At 39.4% G+C, this 25,698-nt stretch overlaps 1 protein-coding gene across 1 annotated transcript in view; it reads right to left on the minus strand.

The window, feature by feature from the left end:
• Nucleotides 1-22,393, minus strand: part of LGR5 (leucine rich repeat containing G protein-coupled receptor 5) — a 92,704-nt gene extending 70,311 nt beyond the window's left edge. Inside the window, exon 1 of the mRNA XM_074164418.1 lies at nt 22,176-22,393. Within this exon, the coding sequence (XP_074020519.1) occupies nt 22,176-22,393 (218 nt within the window). The remainder of the gene's footprint in view (nt 1-22,175) is intronic.
• Nucleotides 22,394-25,698: the final 3,305 nt, after the last annotated feature.

The raw sequence follows: 25,698 nt of genomic DNA on the forward strand, positions 1-25,698 counted from the left end.
GAAACTAGTTTTCTTCATGTGGGAAAGTAAGAAGTTGTCTTTACTATCGTTGGTATATGTTAAGATTTGTGACTTGACTGTTGGGCTTCCTTTCATTAAATATAAATGGGTAAGTCTTCCTAGAAATACAGAATACTTAGTAAGGACAATTTAATAAAAATTAGTGAAACCCTAACAAAAGTGAATGGGAGTTAGGTTGTAACAACACTTAAAGACTTTTGAAATCTTCCTTCTCTGTGACTCTGTGTCTTTCATGAAAGTAGAGCTTAGAGAGCCCAACTTCACGTCAGCTTCTATCTTATAGTCAGATTCCTCTAGGTTCAATGAGATGGAGCAGGTTTCTCTCTCATGCAGATTCTTACGTGTCTCTAGATAAAAAACATTCTTTTGGGTAAGGTTAGTGCTCAGGTAAGGTCACACTCAGTGCTTTGCTGATGGTTTCCAGATGGCTTAGAACACAGGCAGAGCTCATATGTATCTTCCTAAAAAATTCTACGTAGACGTTACATTGTATGTATGCTGAATCCTTTGAGACTAGAAATGACTGATATCACAGAAGTGTGAAGTATTCCTTATAAAACTATTTTTCTGTACCATTTTGAGAGTTGTGTATTTCCATATTATCATGAAAATGTTATTTTAAAACCCCTTGGCCTTGTAACGAACAGAACACTATGGAAGAAGGACAACTTTCATAATTACGGTCAGTGTTTTCCTCCTGTAAGAGTCACAGATCCTCCAATTTCCTCACGGTTTTCATTCTGAAAAATTCCAAGGATTTAGGAAACTAATTTTTGTGCAACTTGAAAAGAGGGATAAAAGCAATCCCTTGTCCTTTCTCAGGTTTGTGAATAACAGCTTTGGGAATCTGCACTCTAGCTCACATCCTACAGAAAATGTGATGTAATTCAAAGGTCTGAGACAAAATTGCTATCTCTTCTCTTGAGAGTGCCAGGGGAGCAACTTCTGCCAACTCATATCCAAGAAGGATGTGTATTGGTAGGGAGTGGGGGGAGAATTTTCTGGTCCTAAGTAATTACCTGCTTGTTGGCTTTTCTGTCCTGCACTTTTTGCACAGCAATATTCAATTATGCAATACTTTCCAAAGAACAACATAAAGAAAGAGTTAACTACTATTTAGGAGTTGAGGACACTGTAGAGTGGGAGAGGAACTAATTTTGCTGTGGCACCAAGCAATGCAATAAGGAAGCGAAATAGTATATAAGTCTGCATCTCAGATCAATGCTTTATCTATGAGGTGGTGCTGTCTCCTTAAGCAAAACCAACAAATATTCCCAGGCTAACCGCAACTCTCAGTGGTATTTCAATGAATGCTTCTACTTTTCTTTATAACTCTTCCATCAATTTTTATTTTTGTGACCATGTTCTCACATTTAATCTAACATAGCTTTTGCAGCTGACATCACATGGGTTGGAATGCAAATACTGCAGATGTTCACAATGCCAACATATTTTAGGATGTAGAAAGGCAACTGAAAAATCTGTTATCTACTTCAGTTTAAGAGTGCTATCATACAGGAACATAGTTTTTTTCCCCCAAATACTATTCAATGCATCTTGCTGGCAGGGGAAATTAATTTTCCAAACTCAGTCTTTAAAGGATATTATTTTTTTAATAGGAGCGTCTTTGAGATAGAACATATGCCCCTGTTTCTCTATCCACACCATAAAATGGTTTTCCCATTCATCACAAATAGCTGGCTTTTTCCTATGAAAGCTTTTATAGAGCCTGCCTCTGTATTTTAACTGTTCCCGACACAGTGGATCCGCAATCCCAATTATGGCCGTGGACTGCAATACAAATACAACAAATGATAAATAGAGTCCTTATGCTTATCTGACTTTTTAAATATAACTTGCAAAATATAAAGAGGTAGGTAGACAGAATTATTAAGTAGGCTGGCTGTAACTGCCTGCTGAACTACTCAATTCATACAGAAGATGGGGAGGCCTTGGGGAAGGCGTAATCCTTAACCTTCACTTAGTACAGCCTAAGGTTACATGATCCTTCTTTGCATTATTATTGCATAGCACAAAAGTATGTACAAATGTGAGGCCCTAATGTTATGGCAGGTCTGTCTGGCCTCCACGAGGAATGGGTGTTTTAGGCCCCTAATGCACCCTCGAAATACTTTCTATACTTTTGTAAGTCAAGCTAGCGAAAGCAAGATAGCTAAAAGCTGAACAATGCAGTCCAGTAATTTCTTTTAAATCATGCGGGATGAATAATTCAGAGATGTTTGCTTATGATAATAGGTGTGTTACTGACAGAGCACCAGACTGCTGATTGGCAGCAGTCAAACAAAAAATTACAGGAACACATATTCTTTGAAAGCTTCTTAATTTAATACTAGTTAAGATGGCTAATAAATATTTCCAAAGCTATCTTCATTTTTAAAGACAGAGATTAGAAATGGGGTGTTCTGCAGCCTGTGGACTTCAGTAAGATTATCTGAATGAGTACTGTTTGCCTGGGTCAAGATGGCAGTTCTGTGTCCTGGCATTTCATCATGTCTGCATATTAAGGGTTTTACAGTGAAACTCAGTATCTTTCAAGGCATCTTGATTTATACTTACATGGAATGGCCAAAGCCAAAGAGAAGAGGAGTAACAGCTCCCAGAAAACTTACTGGAGTCATACTACACCACAGTGCACATGTAAGGCTAACAGTCACAGCTCAGGCCTGCAGAACCACACAGTTGTTACCTAACAGAATCAGAAGACGGAGATATCCAGTAATTTGGCTTTGGCTACGGTTATAGCATTTTTGATTTCACTATGTGGCCTTAGAAACCCTTATCTTAAAGCCTTATGGTAGCAGCAGATCCACCCAATTACTCTAATGCGATTGTGGAGAAAGATACCAACATGCCTTGGGAAATCAAACAGCATCCTCAGAAAACGGCGGACATACTGTTTACATGGGATATGTTTTTTCCATAAAAGAGAACAGAAACTAAATATACTAAAACTCATGTGAAATTAACCTTCAGAAACATTTAGCTGCGTAGCATTATAGATCATGGTGCACAATGACATCCCAGCCCATAAAGCCACCTTAATCAGGGCCCCTCTCCTATGGCACCATCCTATTTTCAACTAACAGTGCTTTCAGATGAGCCGAAAAGGGGTACTTTGCTCCCACCATAACAATTTCTGCTCTTCTTTTCTTTACCCTTTTCAAAAACATGAAAGCATTGGATTGCTAATTACTTTTATCCAGCCTATAGGAAAATTAGTTTATCTTCCTGATCAAAGCAAATTAGGCAGATCATGGCTGATTAGAATGCAACAGTAAAATCTCCATACTTTCTATTCCACCCCCTTTTCTCTCAGAAATGGGGCCTGTGTCAAATATGTAGGTATTTCCCACGGCCAGTCTGGACTCTGTTTCCAACGGGCTCTGGGGCTGGGACAATGGTTCTTACACAGACACTGAAGTTCTTTAGTTCAGTCATTGTGCAAGGAAAGAACTGGTAACCCCTTAGCTAGCATTTGATGAAACATCTAGATTTACATATTTCCCTAATTGCATTTTTTGAATGTGAGAGAGATTTATCTGACCAGAGTTAAATGCCTCCTTTATTCTACTACCAAAAATACAAACCTGTGCTTTTCAGGCAGAGTTGCATTTGGTTCTGATCTCAGCATTAAAATTTTGGTTTTCGCTACAGTGGGACAAAGCAATGTCTACCTTTGCTTCTCAAAGCACAATCTAAAGAATGGTTTGGCTACTTGCTTCCAAGGTGGCTGCTGCATTACACTGCAAAACTGAATACTATTACTCCTTCTAAGTAACTGCTTTAAGCAGCATTTTCTATCACTCTAGTATTTTACTATTCACTTTTTACCCTTCATAACTCATTTCCCTTCAGTTTGTGTTCTATGGCTTTAATAGATGAAAGCCAAGCTATACTGCTACTTTATTTATAACCAATTACTATAAATTAACAGTAAATCTCACATTTAGCTCCATTTAAACATCACTATGCAGCTGCCCATTTGAAAATGAAATGGTTGCCTTCTTTCACTTCAGTGGGCACAATACAAAACATCCATTGAGCTTTTCCTTTATTGCAGCTGCCAATGCCCAGCCGACTTTTAACAAACCAACCAAGCGGAATAACAATGCAGCTGCAACATTTTATGGTATTTCTGTTAGTTCTCTTTTGAGACTGAAGGTGTTAATTAGGAATCAAAGAATACAACCCTGCCAGCTTTCTTTCACAAACTATACACTGGCCACTGCAGTTTTCAGAAGAAAAATAAATCTAATAAAAGGACAAAAATGTTGTTTGTCACACCAGTAACGTGTATTTAAGACCCTTTGATCACGGGCTTTCTATGTAGTCTTGTCAGACAGGCTGAAAATATTTTTTCCTCTCTTTTCTCCTTTCTTTATGCTTTTCTGAATACTGATTCTAGGGTTGTCTGGAAAGGTGAAAAACCCAACAGTAACTCGAATGCTTTACAGGTTAAAGTGGCTTTGCTGAGCAAGCCAGCTTTAAATCAAATCAAATCATAATTGTTCACTTTTCTGATTCAAGTGCAAGATGTTTTGAAATACAATAATCTATTCCTGTTGTGGAGTTTTCTAATTCTGTGTATCATTTAATATTTCAAGCATTTAAATATATGCAGGTGTTTTTATATTAATACATCAATTTTTTTTACAATCTCATTTTAAACCATCAAAAATGACAGTTTTTAGGATGTTATAAAATATCCATTACGTACCTATTTTCACGTGTACCATACAACATACATTTGATATTTTATTTACACTTATTAAACATAATCATATTAGAGTATCACATATTCAAAGGTAGCAGCATGAAGACATTACCTCTAATCTTTAGTCAAAGTTAAAACCTTAAAATAGGTTTATGAAGTTAGCACAACTGAGAATTAGTCAAGCTTACTAGCTTACCCAGCAAGAGCTTTCACTGCTAAATGCACAAATCATGCCAAAATCCATTAATCCTGCCAGGGAATGGCAGAAAGAAGCTCTGGTTGTTGATTTAATGATAATGAATTGAACAGGCTCTTAAGGCTACCTGCAGAGTTTTCTAAACTGTAAAACAAATGAAGTCAGTTTTAAAAAACACTTTTTACAGAAGTATATATAAGAGTGTTCTTTGCCTTAAGCACTATGTGGGACAAGAAAGGTTTTAAAATACAATTCTACTTATCCTGTTATACATTTAATATAATTTCTTACAATGTTATATGTATAGAATGTGACTATAAAACAAATTTGGGGGATTTGCTATTTGGTAATCAAGAAACACAGAACTGCCTTGAAAATGTTAAAACACAAATCTTAGTAAAAAAAACGTTCCAATCAACATTGTTATGTTGTACGTCTCACGTAGAAGTGCATCCTCTGGCTACTGCAACAGACACACAATGAGATAATTCATAGTTGTAAAGGTACATTTTCTTCAGTGCCCCAAGTGTACCATTTCTTACATTCCCGAATTTTAGGAAAGTGAAACATAAAATTGGAGAATGGTTTAAGTTTTTTAGAAACACAAACATGTCTACCTTTTTGGGCTTGTTTTGTAAAATGATATATGAGGTGATAACCTATTAAATGCCTTATTTTTATGTTTTACTTGTGGAGCATTGGTTGGGAATGGAGAATTTGGCTTCATTTTCAAAGCAAGCAATGGCAGCTGGGAGGCAAAAGAGAATATTCCCTTTCTGCATAGGGAATAAAGTAAAACCAGCAAATATATTTGAAATTGGGTGCTGCAATCACTTCCTACAATTCTTCTTTTCTGTTATTGCATCATAATAGTGCCACAGTGTCTGAAGGAATTAAACTATTCTTGCGGAAATATGTCAAGTATACACTCATGCGCCATACTGCTCTCTATAGGGTTAATAATAATTTTTGCAGTCTTGTTGCTAATAATTGGTTGAAGTTCTGCTCTGGATGATATATTTCATAGCTATTTCAGAGTAAGGTGGCATTTTCAACTGTAAGCTGTATATCTCATAGGTCTTCTTTCACTGTCTTAAACATGATCTCGTGTGGTCTATAGGCTAAGGATACCTATATCTTGGGTGAAGTTTGCCATTAAGCAGACAAAATGTTTTACCTGTAGGTACTTCAATATGGAGTGGAGGGGATCTTTTTTCCAATTTTAGAAAAGTTTTTACCCCATCATTATCTTGAAATTTTTTGGTGTATAAACTTCATACTTATTTGACTAACAAATTGAAGAACTGCTCCTCTGTGCAATTGTTTTCATAGAGCTATGTCTGCGTAAAAAATTTTCCCTCAGTTGACTACTAAATTGAACCACAGTAATTGAACTCAAGTTCTCTGACAATGTTTACCTCCTCACTTTTGCTGAATTCTAGACTCATCTGGAATAGTCTGAAGAATTTATATTGTGACAATTATGAGCACCTCCAATGGAATTTTTACAAAATGCTATGTTTATAAACTATAATCAATTAATCAAGGCAAAAGAATTTTGCTAATGAGCACATGACTACAACTAAATTAAAGATAAGAAAATCCCATACCTATGGTTTTCTGTATGTTTGTTTTCACATTGGAACCTGCAATAGTACAGGAATACTTGAAAATTTTTCCACTCCCCTTCAGTTGCTCGTTGTACTCTCAATCAGTTGTCCCTGTCCCTTCAGCTGCACTGGTTTCTGTGGCTACATTCTAACACAGATCACTGAAATGAGATACCTATTTTTCAAAGACCAGAAATGTGTTTCTTTTTAAACCGGATTATTTCACAGATCTGCTTTTAGAAGCACTGCCCAACAAATAGCTGAGTCAGCACAACCATAAAAGACAAAACGTAGAGCAGGAGGGTGGGAACAACTGGCTTCAAAGGGGGGAAAGCCAACATGAACATCTTAAATTGTCTCTGTTGCAGAGGGACTCTTAATAAGGAAGCACATTTTTTCTGAGTTTCCTATTCTAAATCTATCTTCCAGAAAATTCTGAGCACCATCTTCTTCCAATTGTGTGAGTTCAGAAACTTAACTAGCAAAGACAAGCAGCTCCTACTCAAGGAATTCAGCTGCAGAAAGTGAGTTCTTTCCCCAGTGCTGTGCCCTGCTAAGTGAAATCAGGAATTGCTCTTGAGCTGGGAGTGTCAGGAGCCAGCACGTGGGCTGGCACCTCAGAACTTCACTTTTGGTGGTCTGCCTCTGCTAAATTGTTTTTCCTCACAGATCTAGCAAGTCCTAAATCTGTCACCTTTCATAGCTTGGAGAAAAGGTCCATTTTGGTTTCTTATGCCTTTGTATGAGGAGATTCTGTGCAAATGGGACCAGAAGAGAAAGTGTATAGATAAAACATATCAGAAAATAAAGCATATAAATCAGGCTTTTCCTGCACTCCTTCACATCTTTTTCATGAAACCATCAATGTTATAACATTTCATGACTTACCCTCAAGTACAATCCTCGGACCAAACCCAAAATGCCCATTACATCCTCATTCTGTTGTCGTTTCAGGCACAGAAATTACAGCAAAGAACAAAATTGGCTTTCAAAGTTGGCTTCTGCAATGGCACTGATTTTGGATTAGTCTGTATTTTTTTATTTTGGTAAGCAAAGAATTGAAAAAAAATTTTTTGTATTCACCGAACATTCACTATTTGAGAACTCTAATTAAAAGGAATTTTAAAAAACTTACCATAAGAACATATGAAAAAAAAAAGATTACAATTGTTTTGTTTAGAGAGAAGATGAACACACGGTTAGACTATACATGTGTCTCCTCTTAAAAATGAGAAACAATCCTCTTCATAATAGAAAGATTCCTGTAACAATAAAGCTATCAATATTTGATACTTCAAAAGGCACTCTATTTGTATCTGTAAAAACTGTTATCTTGAGGCAGCTGAAATTAGTATTTTGACAGCATTCAGAAAGGGTCAGTGTGCTCTCAGGAATAAGAATATTCACAAGTGTATTAGAATACCATGGAGCACAGGGATTTGTTTTCATTTATAAGGTAGCAGTTAAATATCCTCCAAAGCAGCTAGGCCTGGTTGCTGTTAAAATGAGATATAGATTTAATCACCTTGGTCTGATCGATTTTGCAAACTCTTATTTTGCCCTTCAGAATACAGGCTGCCTAATAACTCGACTCTGATTTTCCCCATTTTAATTGCTGTATAATTTGTAGACTCTTCAACAATTCGATTCTATTTTATTAGAGCTTACATAGTTCACTGTAATAACAAGACCACTTGATTTTCAGATTTATTTAACAATAACTACTTCCACAAAGAGGACGGACCTAGAAACATGACAGAAACCTAGTCAGTGATCTGAGGATCAGATTTAGATGGCTGTCTTATTCTCTACTGCCTGTACCCTTGCAGTCATATTCTTGTTGTTAATCAATGTAGTTGTAGACGTTTGCAGATTTCCAAAGTGATTGCTAGGCACATTTAAATGACACAGGATATAAAAAATAATGTAAAAATAAATACCCTAAGGCCCAAATATTTGCCAGAACCTTCTTCCCAGCCTGTATACAGGCATACACAATATCTGTATGTGTTCTATCAACTGCAACTTAGAAATGAAATAATCTTCTTCATCTTATCAGTTAATGTCTTAAAAAGTGAGAGATGTAATTCAGACTCAATAGCTAGAAAAATCTTGTGGAAAACCTCTTCCTAGATCTGGAATAGTAAGCCAAGATGCTTGAAAAAGCTTTGCTTTCCCATATAAGGCATCTCTTTCCTACTTTAATAACTTAAAGATGGCAAGGGTAGAGGTCTTAAAAGCTGTATAGGAACTTAGAGATGCAGATAGCAAACACATTTACTAGGAAGACATCAGGCACTGAGTAGATGATATGGAGGTAATTCTTCCCACAGTTGGATTGCCTGATGTCACAGCAGTCACACCATGACCCATCTTTCCTTCCAAATAACAAAACAGCCAGGTCTGCAGCTGTATCCAAAAGTATGCAACTGCCAAACTCCCATGAATATAGAATACCTTGGTATCCAAGGAAAAACTTAATGTATAACAGAACTTCAAAGTATTTCCACTTTGACAGAATGAGAGATTCAGATACTGAGAAAAAACTCCACTAATTTCTATATCTTAACATATTTTACACTTTAAGGATAAGACTTAATAAGTGCATGGAGGTTCTACACTAGACAGAAGCACTGCAGCTGAAATCATTAGCCTGAAGATGCACACATTTGCATTAGCCTGCATTTGTTTGCCTCCTGAAAACATAGTATGTATAATAAATCAAATCATTTTACCAGAGACCGATACCTAGAACTAGCAAAGCTTGTAACTATATTGTCAGTTCTTCTAAATGTGAAAATTTAAGAACATAGACATAAGTTTTTTAGGATCTAAGAGAAGCCTATCATTTCCACTACTGAACTAAATTGATAGTTGTGATATATCTTCATCATTTTTCACAGAACTGGGGAACAGTGCTTCACTGACCCAGCTGTGGGTCAGTGTCTGAAAGGGGCTCACTTGCCTCTACGTAGCCCTCTCAGGAAAGGGCAGACAATAGTATACAGCAAACCTCCTCAGAAGCCAGAGTAGGACACTGAAATTCTTTGCTCGACAGTTCTGTCTAGTGGAACAGTTCCCAGGATATCTAGGCTTTTCTAAAAAGCAGCCTTAGGCATTTTCTACTTTCTTTGTGAGCTGTGTTGCTGTCCTAAGTAACTTGCAAAAGAAAATATTTTAAAATGGCAAAAGGTACCTCTGGCCACCCCTGCCAGGCCTGGATTTTAGAAGCAGCATAAACTCTACTGCAATACCCCTTTACTGAATTTCTTCTTAATCAGTACCTTTCAAAGTCAACTGCATGACGCGCTTTGTGAAATGCTGAAAGAGTAGCATGAGGTACAGAACTGGCATTCAAACAACCTTTCATTCATTTTAATATCACTCAGCCTCACGTATATACTTACATGGTGACATCTCAAACTTGTTTCTCTACAATTGGAAGCTTAAGAGTTATTTTTTTAATTTAATTAGAGAAAATGGCACGTCTATGCCATGTCATCTGTTTGAAGATATTATTTCATGGTCTAACGTGTACTTTCATTTGTCTAGTTTGAATTTTTATCCATCAATACTGTGTCATGTTAATATGCTAATACTCAATATATTATGTTAATGCAATCTGTGCTCTGGATGCTTTACAACAATTTAAAAATTAGTTTATGATCTCATGCAGCAGTAAACATAACCATCATCTTGCCTATCAGAACATTTACTTACATATTTTTACTAAATGTGGCAGAGACAACCCTGTCAACATGATTATTATGAATATGAAAGAAATAAAAAAATATTCATAGGAAGTAAAACTTTTGATTTTATATGAGCTGTATTATCTATTCTGATGGATGATGATGTAAAAGGAAAGACAGATATCTGAATGGTGTTGAGGTTTTTTCTCCATATTTAAACCCCTGTGCACTGAGATCAACCTCTGTGCGCAGTTATTTCTTTATACTTGTCCTGACACATGACAAAATATTCAAATACTGTCTTTTCAAACTGGAAGTGAAGAACATGCATGTATTGCATTATTAAAATACTTATTCAAGAATCATATACTCTAAAGCAGCACTATAGAATCATCTCAGTATGCAACTTCAAAGCCTCTTTCATACTGTAACTACTGAGAAATTCCACCTCATATTTCATCTTCATCAATAATGGTGCCGTACTGCATAAAGAAAAATTCTGAGTTCCCTTTGTTCTGTGTCATCCTTCCCACCTGGTGCAGCCCTGGGCTGTTTCTTTCAGGTCAGCTTACATAGTTTTGAGCCGCGTGTTCCCAAAGTGCACCCAAGGTCACCGCAGTAGCAACAGGCCTCCTCTAATTGCACCCAAGGGGACTGACTCAGGCCTTTGCCTCTAACACTGTTTGAAGACCTCAGTTTGCCTAATAAGCCAGGAGTTGCTCCAAGAATTAAACACCGTACAAATAGACGAGTTGCATTGTCAGCTCTTTAGATCCATCTTCCAAAGAGTCACATTGTCTAGTACTGGTCCAAGGCATTTCATTGTGAATGGACTTGATAGCTCAGAGGAACACTCAGATTAATGTCTAAATCTGCTAATAAATGTTAGATTACCAAATGTTTTAATAGCTGGAATTGTTTCTGATAAACAACACCGTTTTACAGATAGAGAACAAAATGAAGGCTTATTTCATGTCTGATTTTGTTTCATGCTGGTACAGCTACACATGTATTTCATTTATCTTTAATGCTAGTAGTGATATTACTGACTGAAAGAATATAGACATAATGCTTTGCTGCTAAGGTGTGTTTTTCTTTCCTTTACATCTTTCTGTTATTATTCTCCTGTGGCTAGGACATCCACCCATTTACCAAATTCATATTGTTACATGATGATTACATAGAGTGCTTATTTCCATTTGGTCTAATCTTGATCAGTACTTATTTATTGAACAACCACCTTAATGTTGCCTTATAAAAGCCATGAACACTTTAATGGAAGGTCTCCATGCTGAGATAATCAAAACCACTAATGAATGTCATTTACAATTAATTACTATCATTGTGTACTTAGGCATTTATTCATTCACCAAATATGAAAAACAAATCTGTTTGTGTACTCAACATATGGTGATATTTGGATAAAGAATGAGTAATTTCCCTTAGATTAGACTCACTGTGACCCAACAGCACCCCCTACAATAAAACTAACTGTGACGTAGCAGGAGCTCAATCCATATCATCAAAAGGAGTTTCAGTTCTAGCTTTACTGGGAACCAAATTGGCTCATAATTAGTTTTCACAAGCCCTTATCCGTATAGATTAAACCAGCAGCATGTTGAGAGCATGCAGCATTTCCCTACATACTTCCCACACAGAGATACAACACTGTAAATAATACCATCCAGTGAATCTGGATATTACAAATTCCTTCTGAAACCTGATGCTCTTACAGCACTGCTCTATGGTCAGACAGGCAGGAACATAGAGCTACATCACTGCAAGATGATGTATCTGTGATTGATGATAGATGGAGAAAACAGGCCACATCTGGCTTCAGGTTTATGGGATTCTTCACAGATTGACCGGAGACAGCCATTGAAGGCAGAGCAGCTGAGGCACCAATATGTACAGAAATGTGATTTTGATAACTCTATTTGGTTGACAGTTCTTTCTGTCTATGATTAAGGGAATGAATGGATCACAGGGCTGTATAAGCATCCTCCAAAAAAATCTATTCCTCTTCTCACTGAATGTTGTCAACAACAACAGCAAAAAGACGGAAAAAAACCAAAGGAAAATCCCTCCTTCCTCAAAGTGCTGTGAAGTCTATACAGTTGACCACAACTCCCTGACACAACACAAAGCAACTCTCCTGCCAGAGTCGACATCCTGACACAAACAAGGCAATAATGATCACTTGGCTGTATGCCTTTTTTTCTAAACAATATGTTGACTTTCATTTATTTCAGAAAGACAGACACCATGCACTGTAATGGCATATGAAGATTTCTGTCAAGTGTCGGCACATTAAAACTGAAGTGAATGCTTCATTGTAATTATATTAATTAATGCTTTTCCAAAATCTCTAAAATTTTTCAAATTATATTTAAGGAGTACAAATTCCAAAGAATTAAGTTAGTTCCATTAGTATAAGCAGAGCAAAAACTACCTGAAGTCTTTCTTGGCATAAGTCTATTAAATTACACACATGGAATGACATGCAGAGATGAATCTGGCACTGGGTCTTTTTTCTCCATTCCCTATAATGATTTATTTTAAATACTCCATCCAAATAACTTAAGAAATACTTTTGGTACAATATTCCTCCATGTGTATCTGTTTCTACACAACGGCTTCTTCTATTCCAGATGAAAGTTTTTCACCTTATCAGTATTCAGGAAGCATTTGTTTTATTCTAAAAACATGTACTTCAAGATTTCAAGAACGTGTTCAGCTATGTTCTGTACTGTCTCTGGCCTTCAGGCAGTTAGGATGTTCCAAGATACTTGTCCTGCCCTTTCTTTTCACATCTTCTGTCTTGGCCAGAAAAAAGTAAAGTTCTGGCACTTGGCAGTTCACACTACTCTACATATGTACAGGCAACAGGTAAAGGCAACGCAAAGCCTCCATGTGCTGGGGAATGTACAGCCTTCTCAGCTGCTATTCTCAGATCATGAGCTTTCATATTGTCTTTTTCCAGTGCTAGGCCTAAATAGCACCATGTGAACCCCTTATTCTGCTAGCAATTACTCTTCCACAGTGCCCCACACTCAGTTTTTAAAAGCACCCAGCAGCAGTACTGCTAACCCTTACTCTTTGCTCCAACTATATATTTAGACCTATCTCCAGGAGGGCCAGTTAGTTACAAACGTTTCTGATAATAATTATGCCAAGGTAACTGTACCCTACAAAGTCTTATTGCAGACACATGGCACACATGTAAATGGTCATTTGCATTACTGCCACTTCTCCTGAGGGTTTAAAATTGTTTGAGCTGCCTGATGCGAGCCACATTTTACTACTCTATAGCACCAATACAGACGGATTCCCAAGCTACCTGCCACCTCTTTCTTCCCAATGCACATTTTTGCTTCTCTGTTCATCTCTCTGTAATTGTGTGTGCCTGTAGCAGGTTAAAGTCAATATAGTTCGGCTTTATGCAGGGACACTGTAGGCCTGGAATTTACTCCCTGAGGCCCTCGTCAGGTCACAAGGTTGAACCTGCACTTCTTTTGGCCCTCTCCCAAATCCCTGTCTTTGCACAACTTCAGCACGAGTGCAGGCAATACTTCCATATTGCACCAAGCATATGGATCCTGTATTTTGCTGTCAGCAGGTCAAATATTGCTTTCAGACGCCTGCATAGACTTCACTTGTTCCAATAAGAATCTTATATATCTCAGAGCTCAGCCCACATAGACAGCCATGAACAAAACTGAAAGGCAGACGTACATCCTTACGAAGACAAGAAAATCCTTTGGGATTTCACCTTATTTTACCATGCCATACTCATACTTAGCACCTCACTAAGTGTCTTTAATCTATAGATCTCCAGCATTTATCAGCCACTACCAAATTAGTCAAAACTCAGATGTAGGTAGTTGTCCCAGCCATCACATATATACAGCAAAGACTACAGAAGTTGCACTATTTGCTTAAATTTGTAAACTACTTCATTACTGTATCCAGGAGCAGAACTCAAATGTCTTGCTACCTAGATCCCAGCTATAGCTATCTGATCATACACCCTATTCCCAAAAGCAGTTCCTGCCACTTTCTCATGCTTCCAAAACGGCAATCTCTGTGAACCAGGGTGTTTAAGAAACTCTGGTTTCTATGCCTTCATAAGGATTAATCTCATTTCTGGACAGTGGACAACTTGGTCTGCCTCCCGCCACAAACATAATTGCAACCCCATCATGTGCGAGACCAACAGGAGAAAGATTTGATGTCTGAGGCAGCCTCCACGCCAAACTGATCAAGGATAAAAGACCCAAAGGCAAGTTACTCATCAAGGTGGTTCAGAACAGGTAACTTTCAGTGACGGGTGAGAGAGAACTTCGTCTTATCTTACTTGCTTCCTTTGCCAGCTATGACCTACTTCTTCCCTCAGGGCACACAGAGACTCATTTACAAACTCAGTGAATGCCAAATCAGTGCAGTTACACTTCCCTTAACGCTGACATCATCTCACATCTGCTGTCTCGTTCACTTAGACTAGCATTTGTACTATCACAGGATCCAGAAGACATGGTATAACTGGCACCGTAAGATGGCTACTGCTGCAGAAACAAGGGCTAGGAAAGCTTTATTTCTGTGTAATACCAGTGATGTAACTATACCATCCTCAAGCAAAGCAGACTGAAGTATTTGGTAAAGGAATTAACAGCAAAAAACCTGAAGAAAATAGAGAAGTAGTAGTACTAAACACCAGCTTTACTCTTCTACCTACCTCCCCTTCGTAAATACCAAAATTATTTTACACTTTTCATGGGAGAAGTTGTATGACAGAAGCACAAACAAAATCATAAGATGTAAAGGATGAAGTTATACAAAATCATGATACAAATTAAGTCCCAGTCCACCAAAAACTTCTGCATTATTTAAGTACTTAATGTGTAAGTTTGGTAATATTAGTAAGCATGACTACTCCCCTCTCTGTCTTCCCCCCCCCCCCAAAAAAAAAAAAAAGCATTTATTCAAGTGTCTGCAAAAGAGGGGAGAGATTTTGCATGGTGGGAGCTATAGTTGTTTGGTTAGGCTGATGGATACTTGTTTGAATTTCCCTGAAGCCTATTTATACACACACATCTCCACACACACAATATATCTCCTGTACCAAAGGACTATACTTTTATACTGCAATCCAAAAAAAGTTTTAGCCATTTTTTTATCAAAACCTTGTCCTTAAAATTACTTAATTGCAATTACATAACTCAATACTGTTGAAAGTGCGTTCCAGATTAAACTAAATATTCATTTTACATAAGATTTTGCAAAACTTTGAAAGAAAGGCTTTTAAGCAATTTATGATATACATAATGCTTTAGGCTGTGTAATAAGACAGTGTAACAGAACATCTTAGTGAAACTTCCACATAAATGAGTTGATAATTGGGAGAGGGGGTAATTGTTTTAGAATTATTCAAAGCCTTGATCTGACAAACATTTGCACATGTGATTTCAGTGGAACCATTCCTGACACTAAAGTTAAGTATCTGGATAAGTATTTGCAGGACTGGAGCCAAATCATACAATTGGGCCCAAACTAAGAGCCCATTTGTTACCAATAAAATCGTAATTTGGGAGTGGCTGATTATTATAATTATCACTGTTGGATAACACTACACTTCAGAATAATTATTCTTTGCAGCAGCGTCTAGCCATGAAAATACAACTTGTCCTTTCTGGATAGACATTAGTGCTGTGGCCGCTGCCCCCAAAACCCAAAGCTCATAGCTAAAACTTAGTAAAACATAGCAAAACAATAAAACTGGAAGGTGATATACAATGCACTGCTTTAGCAAAGGCCTTATCAAGCTGGGGAAATGCTGTACCAGCTCCTCTCCTAGGGATCTGCACTGCTATGCCATCTCATTCCTGCTTGGAGTTCCAGTTATTGCTGGTGCCTAGTATAATACTAGCGGGCTTGTGCTCTCTCAGCTTGCGTGATCACACCTCTCTGAGCAGCAGCTTACTGGGTTTTTTTTCATCTAAATGGCAAAGACGCTCCAGGATGGTATTTCTACTTGGGTGCTGCTGCTTTAATACTCATTCCAAGATCTCTAATTCAAATATTCCAAGCTGTGGTCCCTAGGCTTTTGGAAAAAAACCCACATGCTTCTTGGCAAGCACTAAAAACAGGGGGTACCATGATTTACTGTCATCTGTAGTCAAAGCTGTTCATTGTCCTAGTTTTGTGCGGTTTTAATTTAAACCTTGATTCCAAGAGAGGGAAGAGGGTAGCACTCATTCAACAAGTAACAGTAACATCACTTCAGGCCCTACCCCTCCCCAGCTCCATTTATTTCTTTTATAATTCTCCAGGCATTAAATTTCTCACATCTGATTAGTAAAATTGCACGGAAGTTTCTCAGGCCTTCTCGGTAAACAGTACAGAGCATGTAGCATAAGGATTTGCCACATGAATTGCTAAATCTCTGAGAAGTAAGCATGCTTTGATCACATCTCATTCTTTTTAAAGACGTTAGGTATTTTCTTCTAACTGAAGTCTAAAGCTGTTTTGGTATGTCAGAAACACCACATCATGCTCTGCCCTCCATCAGTTTACTTGGAGCCAAAGGAACCACACCTTATTTACCATGATTCTTACTGGGAAAAGAATCAGATCTGCTGGACAGTTCAAGGAAGGAAGTCACGGAAAATATCATAAATTGTATTAATCAAGACCATTTAAATAACCAATAGAGAATTAAGAAAGCAGCACAGGCAGATGAGATATTATCTTAGCCAGCAAACAGAATAAAAAAAAGCGATCGGGACTGCTGCAAAACTGGTAGCAATTTTAAGCATTTGAAAGACAAATGACATCGGAGAAAAGACTGCGTTAACAAGGGAGCACTTGAGGAAAGTCTAATCTCCGCTGGCATGCCGACTGGGAAGGTCAGCCCAGTGCACGCGTTCTCAGCTGGAGTCAGGCTCCCTCTGCCCGGCCAATTGTCCTATGCACTTCAGATACCAAACCAAATTGAAGGTGCCTTCACCCTGCCAGCTCCTTATATTCTACCAGCTTAAAGACAGTTTCCCTTTCCCTGTCAATTTATGCAGCATTTCCACAGAGCAAATGCTACAAAGGAGAGAGGTAGTGTCTTGAGCGCCTTTTTTACCCCTTCTGAGCAGCACAAGGCTCTTTAGGAAGCAGTGTAAAGAGTTATTTTTAGCACTGTATTCTCAAGTGGGAAGAGTGACATTCTCTTCTTAAACACGTTTTCAATACAAATTTTTCACAAAGAAACTAACTTTGAGTTGGCACATTATGTTTTGAAATTTAAAGCAAATTACTTGGAAACTAGCAAACATGAACTACTTCTTTAGTTTTTATGTACCTCTAATTTACCTACGAGTACATTTTACCTTTGCATACCTACTGTTGCCATGAATAGAGAGTAAATGCCCTGTTTTCTTTTCAAAACGTGGATTTAACACTAAATTCTAAATCCAGAACCTGGATTCACCTTCATCCTCAACTGGAACAAGACTCGGATTATTAACGGAAACCACATGGCAATTGTTTAATGTATTTCAATGCGAAAGGTGCAATAACGGTTTATAAAGTTTGTAGCTTTGCAAAGAAGTACTTTCTAAGAAAAGGCAAACATTTTACTAACTACCTAACACCTAAATCTTTCAAGGGATCTGGAAGTTTTAAGAGACTTTGTAAAGCTTACTCTTCCGAAGAAGATACCTTACTGTTTGATCTCTTTGAAAAACTATGGTCATTCCCAAGATAATTTAGATGAAGACACAGACAAGATTTGAGTTTGCACTGAGATCAGCATGACAAAAATAGAGCAAATTTACCCCAAAGGCTTGGCCTTACTCGTTTTGGGTTATTCCTGACACAGAAACAGCTATCTTTCTCATTTCAGAAGTGTAGTTAATTTCTGGGAATATGCTTTTTAACCTTCAAAAATGAAACAATTTTTTCTCCCAAAGTCTTTGCCTTTTTTTTTTTTTTGGTTTAGTAGTCTTAAATACTTTCAGATAGCCTATGCACTTTTGTCTGCGCTCTACAGGAATATTTATCATCAAATACAATATCACGACAATGAATGAAGCAGAAGGCCAAAATTTGTATGAAGACTAGTATCTTAGGAACCTTAAAATATGCATTGATTTCTTCCTTATAGGTTTTTCTGTAATAGAATCAATGTTATCATAGTTTTGAAAAATATCTTTTCTTAATTATTTCTGTGAAGAATTAAAAATTATTAATCAGATTTTCCCAAATATTAGTATGCATATTTACAATGTACTCAAAATTAAACATTTTAATGCAAATAACACGTATGCCAAAATAACTCAGTAAACTATAATGTAAAAGGCAACACACCATATGCTGCAATATTTGCACCCATGTCTATGTCAATCTAAGATGGTAACATTATGAAAACATTCCACTTAATATTCCACTTAAAATATTCCACTAAGTGGAATATAAATATAAAACACTCATTGAGAGTTTTTGATCACAAAGAAGACAGCATCTGAACTGTTAAGACAGCCCTGGCATTTATAATGAATTTACTCTTTTGTGCTATCCAGGCACATAACAGAGACCCTCAAAATCTTTAAGAGCTATCTTCTACAGTGTTATCACATGAGATATGGAAACAGATTTTTTTATATACTTGTCATACTAAATATTCTTGAACTGGCATTGCCAGATTTTACACTGTTTTAATGAGTAATTATTTAGGAGAAGTCGGGTGAGCCTGTGGTTGAAGAACGGAGTTACGATAAGGCATTCTGGCTTTAATTACTGACTTTGTCACAAACTTTACCTCTAACTTTGAGCAAGCCCTTCTTTGCCTCAGTTTTCCACATCGGAGTGAATAGTAACAGTATTTCACTAACTCACAGGCTTGGTTTGAGAATTAATGAGGGTCCCATGTGCAAAAGACCTGTAGATCCTGGCTGCTTCTTTTGACTGTGTACTGATATGAAAGTGACATGTTCTTAATTTGAAACAGAGACTCAGTGCTGCCCTTCATCAGCACATGGAATTCACATTTATGTCAAAAGGAATTGCATTAAATACATTGAGTACATTATTTAGCCTAAAAGTAAATGACGAAAAAGGAATGGAAAGAAACTCCTGGATTCTCCTTGTCTGCTCTTGAAAAGTCTAACAGTTCATGGCAGCAGACACATAATCATAAATAAAAAGATTTTTGATGGGAGGCAAGAATTGCTGCTTAGGAATATAAATGAGAATGCAGAAATGTGTATCGGGTCCATCTGTAGACTACATTTAGCTCTGCTGCAAAGAGCACCATCATAAAAAACATGCAAAATTCAGTCACCATAATATATCATGCTCTGTACACATTTGTCCCAACATAAAACAAACCTTAATGGCCTCGACATTTCAACTTTTCACAATTTCCAGGGCACATGAAGAAAAGATTTACCTTTTTTTTTTTTTTTTTAATTTCTATGCGAGTGTCCAGATAAGATAAAAATCATAGAAATTTAGAAAAAAAAACTTTAAAAACCCAAACTTAACACAAGGTAGTACCGCAGACTGCTTTTGGCTAGATACATCTACTGTGCAAGAACAGAATCAACTAAAGAAGATAGGTTTTTTTGGTGGAAAGAGAGTTAATGTGAGTGCGTAGTTCCAATCTCCCGCTTCGATCCGAAGTAAAAATTGTCACAGCGCAAAAAGACATTTCTGTTTTTCTGGGGACACCCCCCCCCAAAAAAAAAAAAGATCAAGGAGCATCTGGTTGGCCTCTACCAAGCTGAGGGAGGCAAACATCCCTATAACAAGCAGGCACATTTTACAATTTGCCATTGCTTAGCCATCTACAGAAAATGAGACCTGACAGTTCTTTATAGAAGGCAGGCAGGAGCTACAACTCTGCATAATTAGGCAATAATTAATCAATCCAAGGATAACAGCCTGGTAAATTTGGAAATGGGTAAGTATAGCTGCCTATGGGTATGAACCAGTCTTTTATACTGTTATACTGCATGTTTTTTATACTGTTATACTGCCTGTACGCAGCCTTGGTCACTTAAAAGTCTGCCTGTCCCACAGTGGGTTTTTTTTACTTTGGGGTGTATGCTACTGAACAGCAAAGAATTCTTGACTGGAGAAAGACATTCCCCTGCTGAAGGAGAAGAGGATTTAAAAACAAAAGTGTGGACCAGATCACAATCCTACCAAGAAGCAGGTTACTGGAGGTATGTATCTTTGCAACAGCAGAAGACTTCAGCAGTTGTATTTTGACATCATCATGCATGTTTAGGTGCTCTTTTTCTTCATAAAACAGCAAAACAGTAAAATTTCCAGTTTTAGCATTCCTCCAAGCAACCATGAATTTTCGGCATCTACTTCTTGACAGAGGGTACGTACAGCTTAAGTGCGCCTTTATACCTTCGTTGTCTATCTTTCTGCTTATGACTTTCCAAAGCACCAGAAAACATTGTGTCTCGAGTATACTCAAAATCCTGACCTGCTACTTTTGAAACCAGCAGCAGACTTCGTATGTCTTAAAGATTGTATCTTAATTATGTATAGCCAAAGTCCTGCTCTACCGTAAATGGTCATTCAGTAGTGCTGACTCCTGCCTCTTAACATTACTAATAGCTTTGACTTTGAAATGTTTATGATAAATAAGCTAAAACTGACCATATTAAGATAAATTTCAAAAGAGTATTTACATGCGTAATGCTTAGAAAAGTCTTTCAGCTGCACATCCTCTTTCTAAACCAATGCTATTTTTACTAAACTAAGCCCTCTCCTAACATATACTTAGTACTTAGATTTTATTGGTTGCATTTCATTTCTACCTTGCCTATGTTGTCATAATTCTCTTCCATTTCTAGTTTAGTTTCATCTACTTTCCCAGATGCAAGGTAACTTTTATGTCTTTTGAAGTATGGTATTAAGAGAGAAAGCGAGTTCAGAATTATCACTGTAGTGCCCCAGACACACAATACTGTGAAAGCATCTTTACAGTAACCATAGTAGCAAGTATGTCAACTGCATGTCAAAATATACAGATGGACAAACACATTCAGACGCTGACACACTGTACGCTGGATATGGAGGGTAAGTATTAAATTAACAAGCTACTGGACACGCAACCACAAAGAACTGTATGAAATCGGTAAGGAGGGCAGTAAAACGACACTTTTAGTGCACCAACACTTTCAACACAAAACGAAGAAGGCTAAACGACGACCCTAATGCAAAGAGAAGGAAACAAAGAAAAAGTTTCCCCAGGGTTTGGGGTGAGTGGTTTTTGTTCTGTTAATACAAAGTTTCTCCGTTCTCGCCGTCCCTGTCCCTTACACGTACGCAGGGGAGTTTCCCGGTGCGGATGCCCGGGGGAGGCTCCGGCGGGCTCCCGGCTCGGGGGAACACACGGACACGGACCCAGGCAGCCACCTGCCCGCCCGGGCACCGCACCGCTCCCCCGCCGCTGCCCGCCGGCCGGCAGCTCCCTGTATTTACTGCCTTTCCTCAACCCGAGGGGAGATCTGTTAAAGATTAAATCCCCAGCAACCGCAGTTCAAAGCCCTGTCCCGGGAAGCAAAGGTGAAGATAACGTCCCTGCGGATCTAATCTAGTTTCTGCTGTTGCAATCGCTTTTAATTACCCTCTAAACGGCACATCACACAGCGATCCTCCAGGCGCCGGACCCAGCACCGAGATAGCGAGATACCTATAAACGCTTTACAACCCGCCCGCTGATTAAAAAGCGATTAGAAACTTATTTGAAGTCGGGCGTTTTCTACCGGCAGCGCCGCGGCAAACGCACCCGACCCCGCCGCGCCTCCTGTCACCGCCGGGGGCCGGCCCCGAGCCCTCCCCGGCCGGCCGCCCCGCCGCTGCCGGTGCCCCCCCTCTCCCCCCCCCCCCCCCCGCGGGCTGCCCACACTTACAGGTAGGAGGTGAAGAGGCTGAGGTTGGCGGGCACGGCCGTGAGCCCCAGGTCGGAGCAGTCGGCGCGGACGAGCATTCCCTCCTGCTCGCAGCGGCACGGCGCCGGGCAGCCCCGCGGGCGCTGCCCGCCGCCCCGCGCCCCCCGCCGCAGCCCCGGCAGGATGAAGAGGAGGAGGAGGAGGAGGAGGAAGGCGCGGGCAGAGCGCGGCGTCGCCATGGGTGGGGGGTACCTAGAGCCGCGGGGCGGCCGCTCTCATGTCCCGCGGCGCGGCGGGGGGGAAAGGCGGGCGCCCGTCTGGGCTCGGGGAGCTGCTGCGGCCGCCGCCGCCGCGCCGCTGTCTGTGGTAGCATCTCAGCTTACACGCTGCTTTAAAAGCCCTGGAGCCGGCACTGCGCGCCCGCTGACGCCGCCCCAGCCTTGCCCGCCGTAGCGCGGCGGGCCCTGCCCGCGCCGCCGTACGGAGCGGGCGGGCGGGGGCGGCGGCCACGGGCCCGGCGGGCGGGCGGGAGAGGGGGAGGCGGGGGGGGACCCCCCCGCCTCCCGCCTCTCCCGCCCGCCCGCCGGGCTCGCGGCCGCCGCGCCTCGGGGCTCGCCTCATGGCGGGGATCTCCCCTCAGGGCGGTGATCTCCCCTCAGGGCAGCGGGGCGCGCGCGATGGAGGTTTCTGGAAGGCGGCGGGGGCGGGCGGCAGAGCCTTCTCTTCCTTTCCCTTCCCTCAAGGGAAGCTTGTCCCCCAGCCAGCCTCGGGACGGGAGGTTTCCGCTCCTCAGGTTGTGCGGAAAGCGGCCTTGGCGCTACTCTTCTCTGCCTTTGAGTATACCAAAGCCATTGGTGAGAGAAAGGTGAGGGTGGCAAATTTTTTTAAACCTTTTTTAAAAATTTTTTTTCCCCTCTAAATCTTCAGTGCGAACAAAGTCGACCACAAGCTCCAGGCTTGAAGCCAGACACCAGTTTAACAGCCCGGTCCCGGCCCGATTCCGGTTTGGACTGGTGACTAAACGGTTGGTCAGGCTGCTGGGTATGCGTTGGAGAGCTTTAGTTAAAGGTTTTCTTCTACCCTGTCTTTGAATCTACAATTAAATCTGGAATGAAAGCCTAATGAAAAGGTCCGGCAAAATGCATGCTTTTATATTCTAGCCAGTTTATAATCCCTATTCCCACCTCTGGACCATCCATTTGATGTAATCTGAGCTGCTGAAGGACCTTGCACCCGAGCTGGAGTGCTTTATTTAAGATAATAGGAAAGGGAATCTGCTGCCCGGCTGGTTAGATGGGCCAGAATGTTTTGTGAATCTAGGCCTATGGGGCTGCTGGAAAGCTTTTCCCCGAGCATCACCTTGTCCTAAGCTAATAAAAAAACAATGGTAAAGAGCATAGATTGTCCGGAAGAAGTGGCTGAGGAGAAAAACTCTACAGGAACCAGAGTTTTCATTATGTTTGATTATACCTGTTCCCCCCAAACCTTCTGACTGTTCTTACCCATGTCTAATATCACTGCAGAGCAGCAATACTTTCATCACTAAATTTCACTGTTTTTAAGAGGTTTCGTGCTATGCCGAATAGCTACATGCTTGATAAGTTGTGAATACTTTACCTTCTTCTAGGGTGAAATAATTTCTATTAGGCATCTGCATCGCATGATATTAGAGTCCTTAGCGTGCCCTGCCAAAAGACAGTAGAATAGTTGTAGTTAACAAATAAGTAAATATTTTTCATAACTGTAGTGAAATAGTATTTATATAACCTGAGGCCATTACACACCTATTTTTTTTGTTCTAGAAAGCAAAGTGTATACTGTTTGTTCATTTTTTGTTGAGGATTTGATCAGCTCGCGTAAGATATCTGAAGCTAGATAGACATAGATTAATTAGTAGTGAGGGCTTAGCTGTAAAAATCCTCCTTTGAGTGTTGTTTATTTTGCATTAATACATTTGTTCAGCTAATGACTTTCTTTGAAATATTTAATGTACTTCTAGTCAATTTTACTTGAAGATTTTTTGAAATAAGAGTAGCTTGAAGATTAAAAGAGAGATTTGATAGGAATGGATATGGATAAATCCTAGCTTTGTACCTTTAAATTAGGCTGTACAGTTATTTCCTTTTCATGTTTCTCATAGGTCTCTGGTTCTCCATAAAGAGAAAAGGAAAAACATCTGTCAGTTTGGTAACGTCTCTGGGAGGTGCTGTTACTGTTCCAAAAGGCCACTGGGACTGTAAGATTTCCTGCAGGTTCTGACATCTCAGCATAATGTCCTGGTCACTTGGAGTGACATCCATGGTACAGCCATAAGTGGTCTTCAGCTTTCATCAAGGTAGTAAACAAACCCCTTAGGGATCTCAGCAGAGTGCACTCTCGAATCTCTTCCTTTCTTCCTGATACTCAGGCGAAAAAACTCCTGTCTTCTGAATGTGATATATAATATGACAACCCTCCAGCCCAAGGTTTATCAGTATAAAAGATATCTTCATGGAATGTTACGTACGAATAAACAAAACGATACATTATGTATTGTTAGCACGCAAAAAGCATACCGGTTCATATGTCAAGAATGCACAGAAGATAGATGTTTAACTTGAAACTTTTAGATCGTTACTTACAGCTTGACAGATTTTAGACTTCATGTGAAATCTGATTTTAAAATATAGGACTCTAAAAAGAAAATTGGGTATCCAAAATATTCACTCTTTCTGTTTTGTCAGCTGGATTAATTGATTTTTAAAAAGAGTGTGGCTACAGCATTTAGCAATTGAAATTTATGCTGAATTGTGATATGACCAGTCATCCCAGTGAAAATGGATTTTAAAGCAGAAATGTTAACAGATCCTGCACTAGCAAAGGTAGCAGCTAGCGCTTAAATATTAAGGCAAGTCCAATACAGCACCAAAGTAAAAAGCACAGCAGCAAAGGACACATTTACAGTTGGAGGTAGCTTGTTTTTCCTTTTCCTGTCTATGGATGAAGGGTAAGTTCCTAGAAGGCGGTACAGCCATGTAGTTAGGCTGTGAGCAAATAAAGATCTTGTGCAGGGTGAGATTTATTTTTCTGTCCATTTATTTTTCAATGAAGAAATTCTTTGTTGGATGTGTGGACGTCATTACATTGAAAGGGTTCATTAGGTAAGTGTGAAGCTCCTCTAGCCCTTAGGCTGTTGCTACTGTAGAGCAGTACTGCAACTGCCCAGTGGTCTGTGCAGAATGATCCTTTCCTCTTCACAGGACACCTGATTTGTCGTTTTATTCTGGCTAGCCCTGGAGAATGGTGCATGTTTTTTGAGATTTGTCACCGTATAGGGTTTTTATAGGTACAGCAGGAGTATTTATATACTGTGTTCATTTGGTTCCGTATTTACCTATCAGTACACGTTTATGTTCATTTGCATCATGTTTCACTGAGGATCTTAAGCTAACACATGTATTTACATCACTTTGTTAAGCCATGCAATGACCTTCAGACCAAGGCAGATAGCACTATTTCTGTTTTACATAGTGATAAATGCTGGTACCTGAAATAGAGGACGGTT

Source organism: Numenius arquata, chromosome 2 (genome assembly GCF_964106895.1).
Source record: "Numenius arquata chromosome 2, bNumArq3.hap1.1, whole genome shotgun sequence".
NCBI lineage: Eukaryota > Metazoa > Chordata > Aves > Charadriiformes > Scolopacidae > Numenius > Numenius arquata.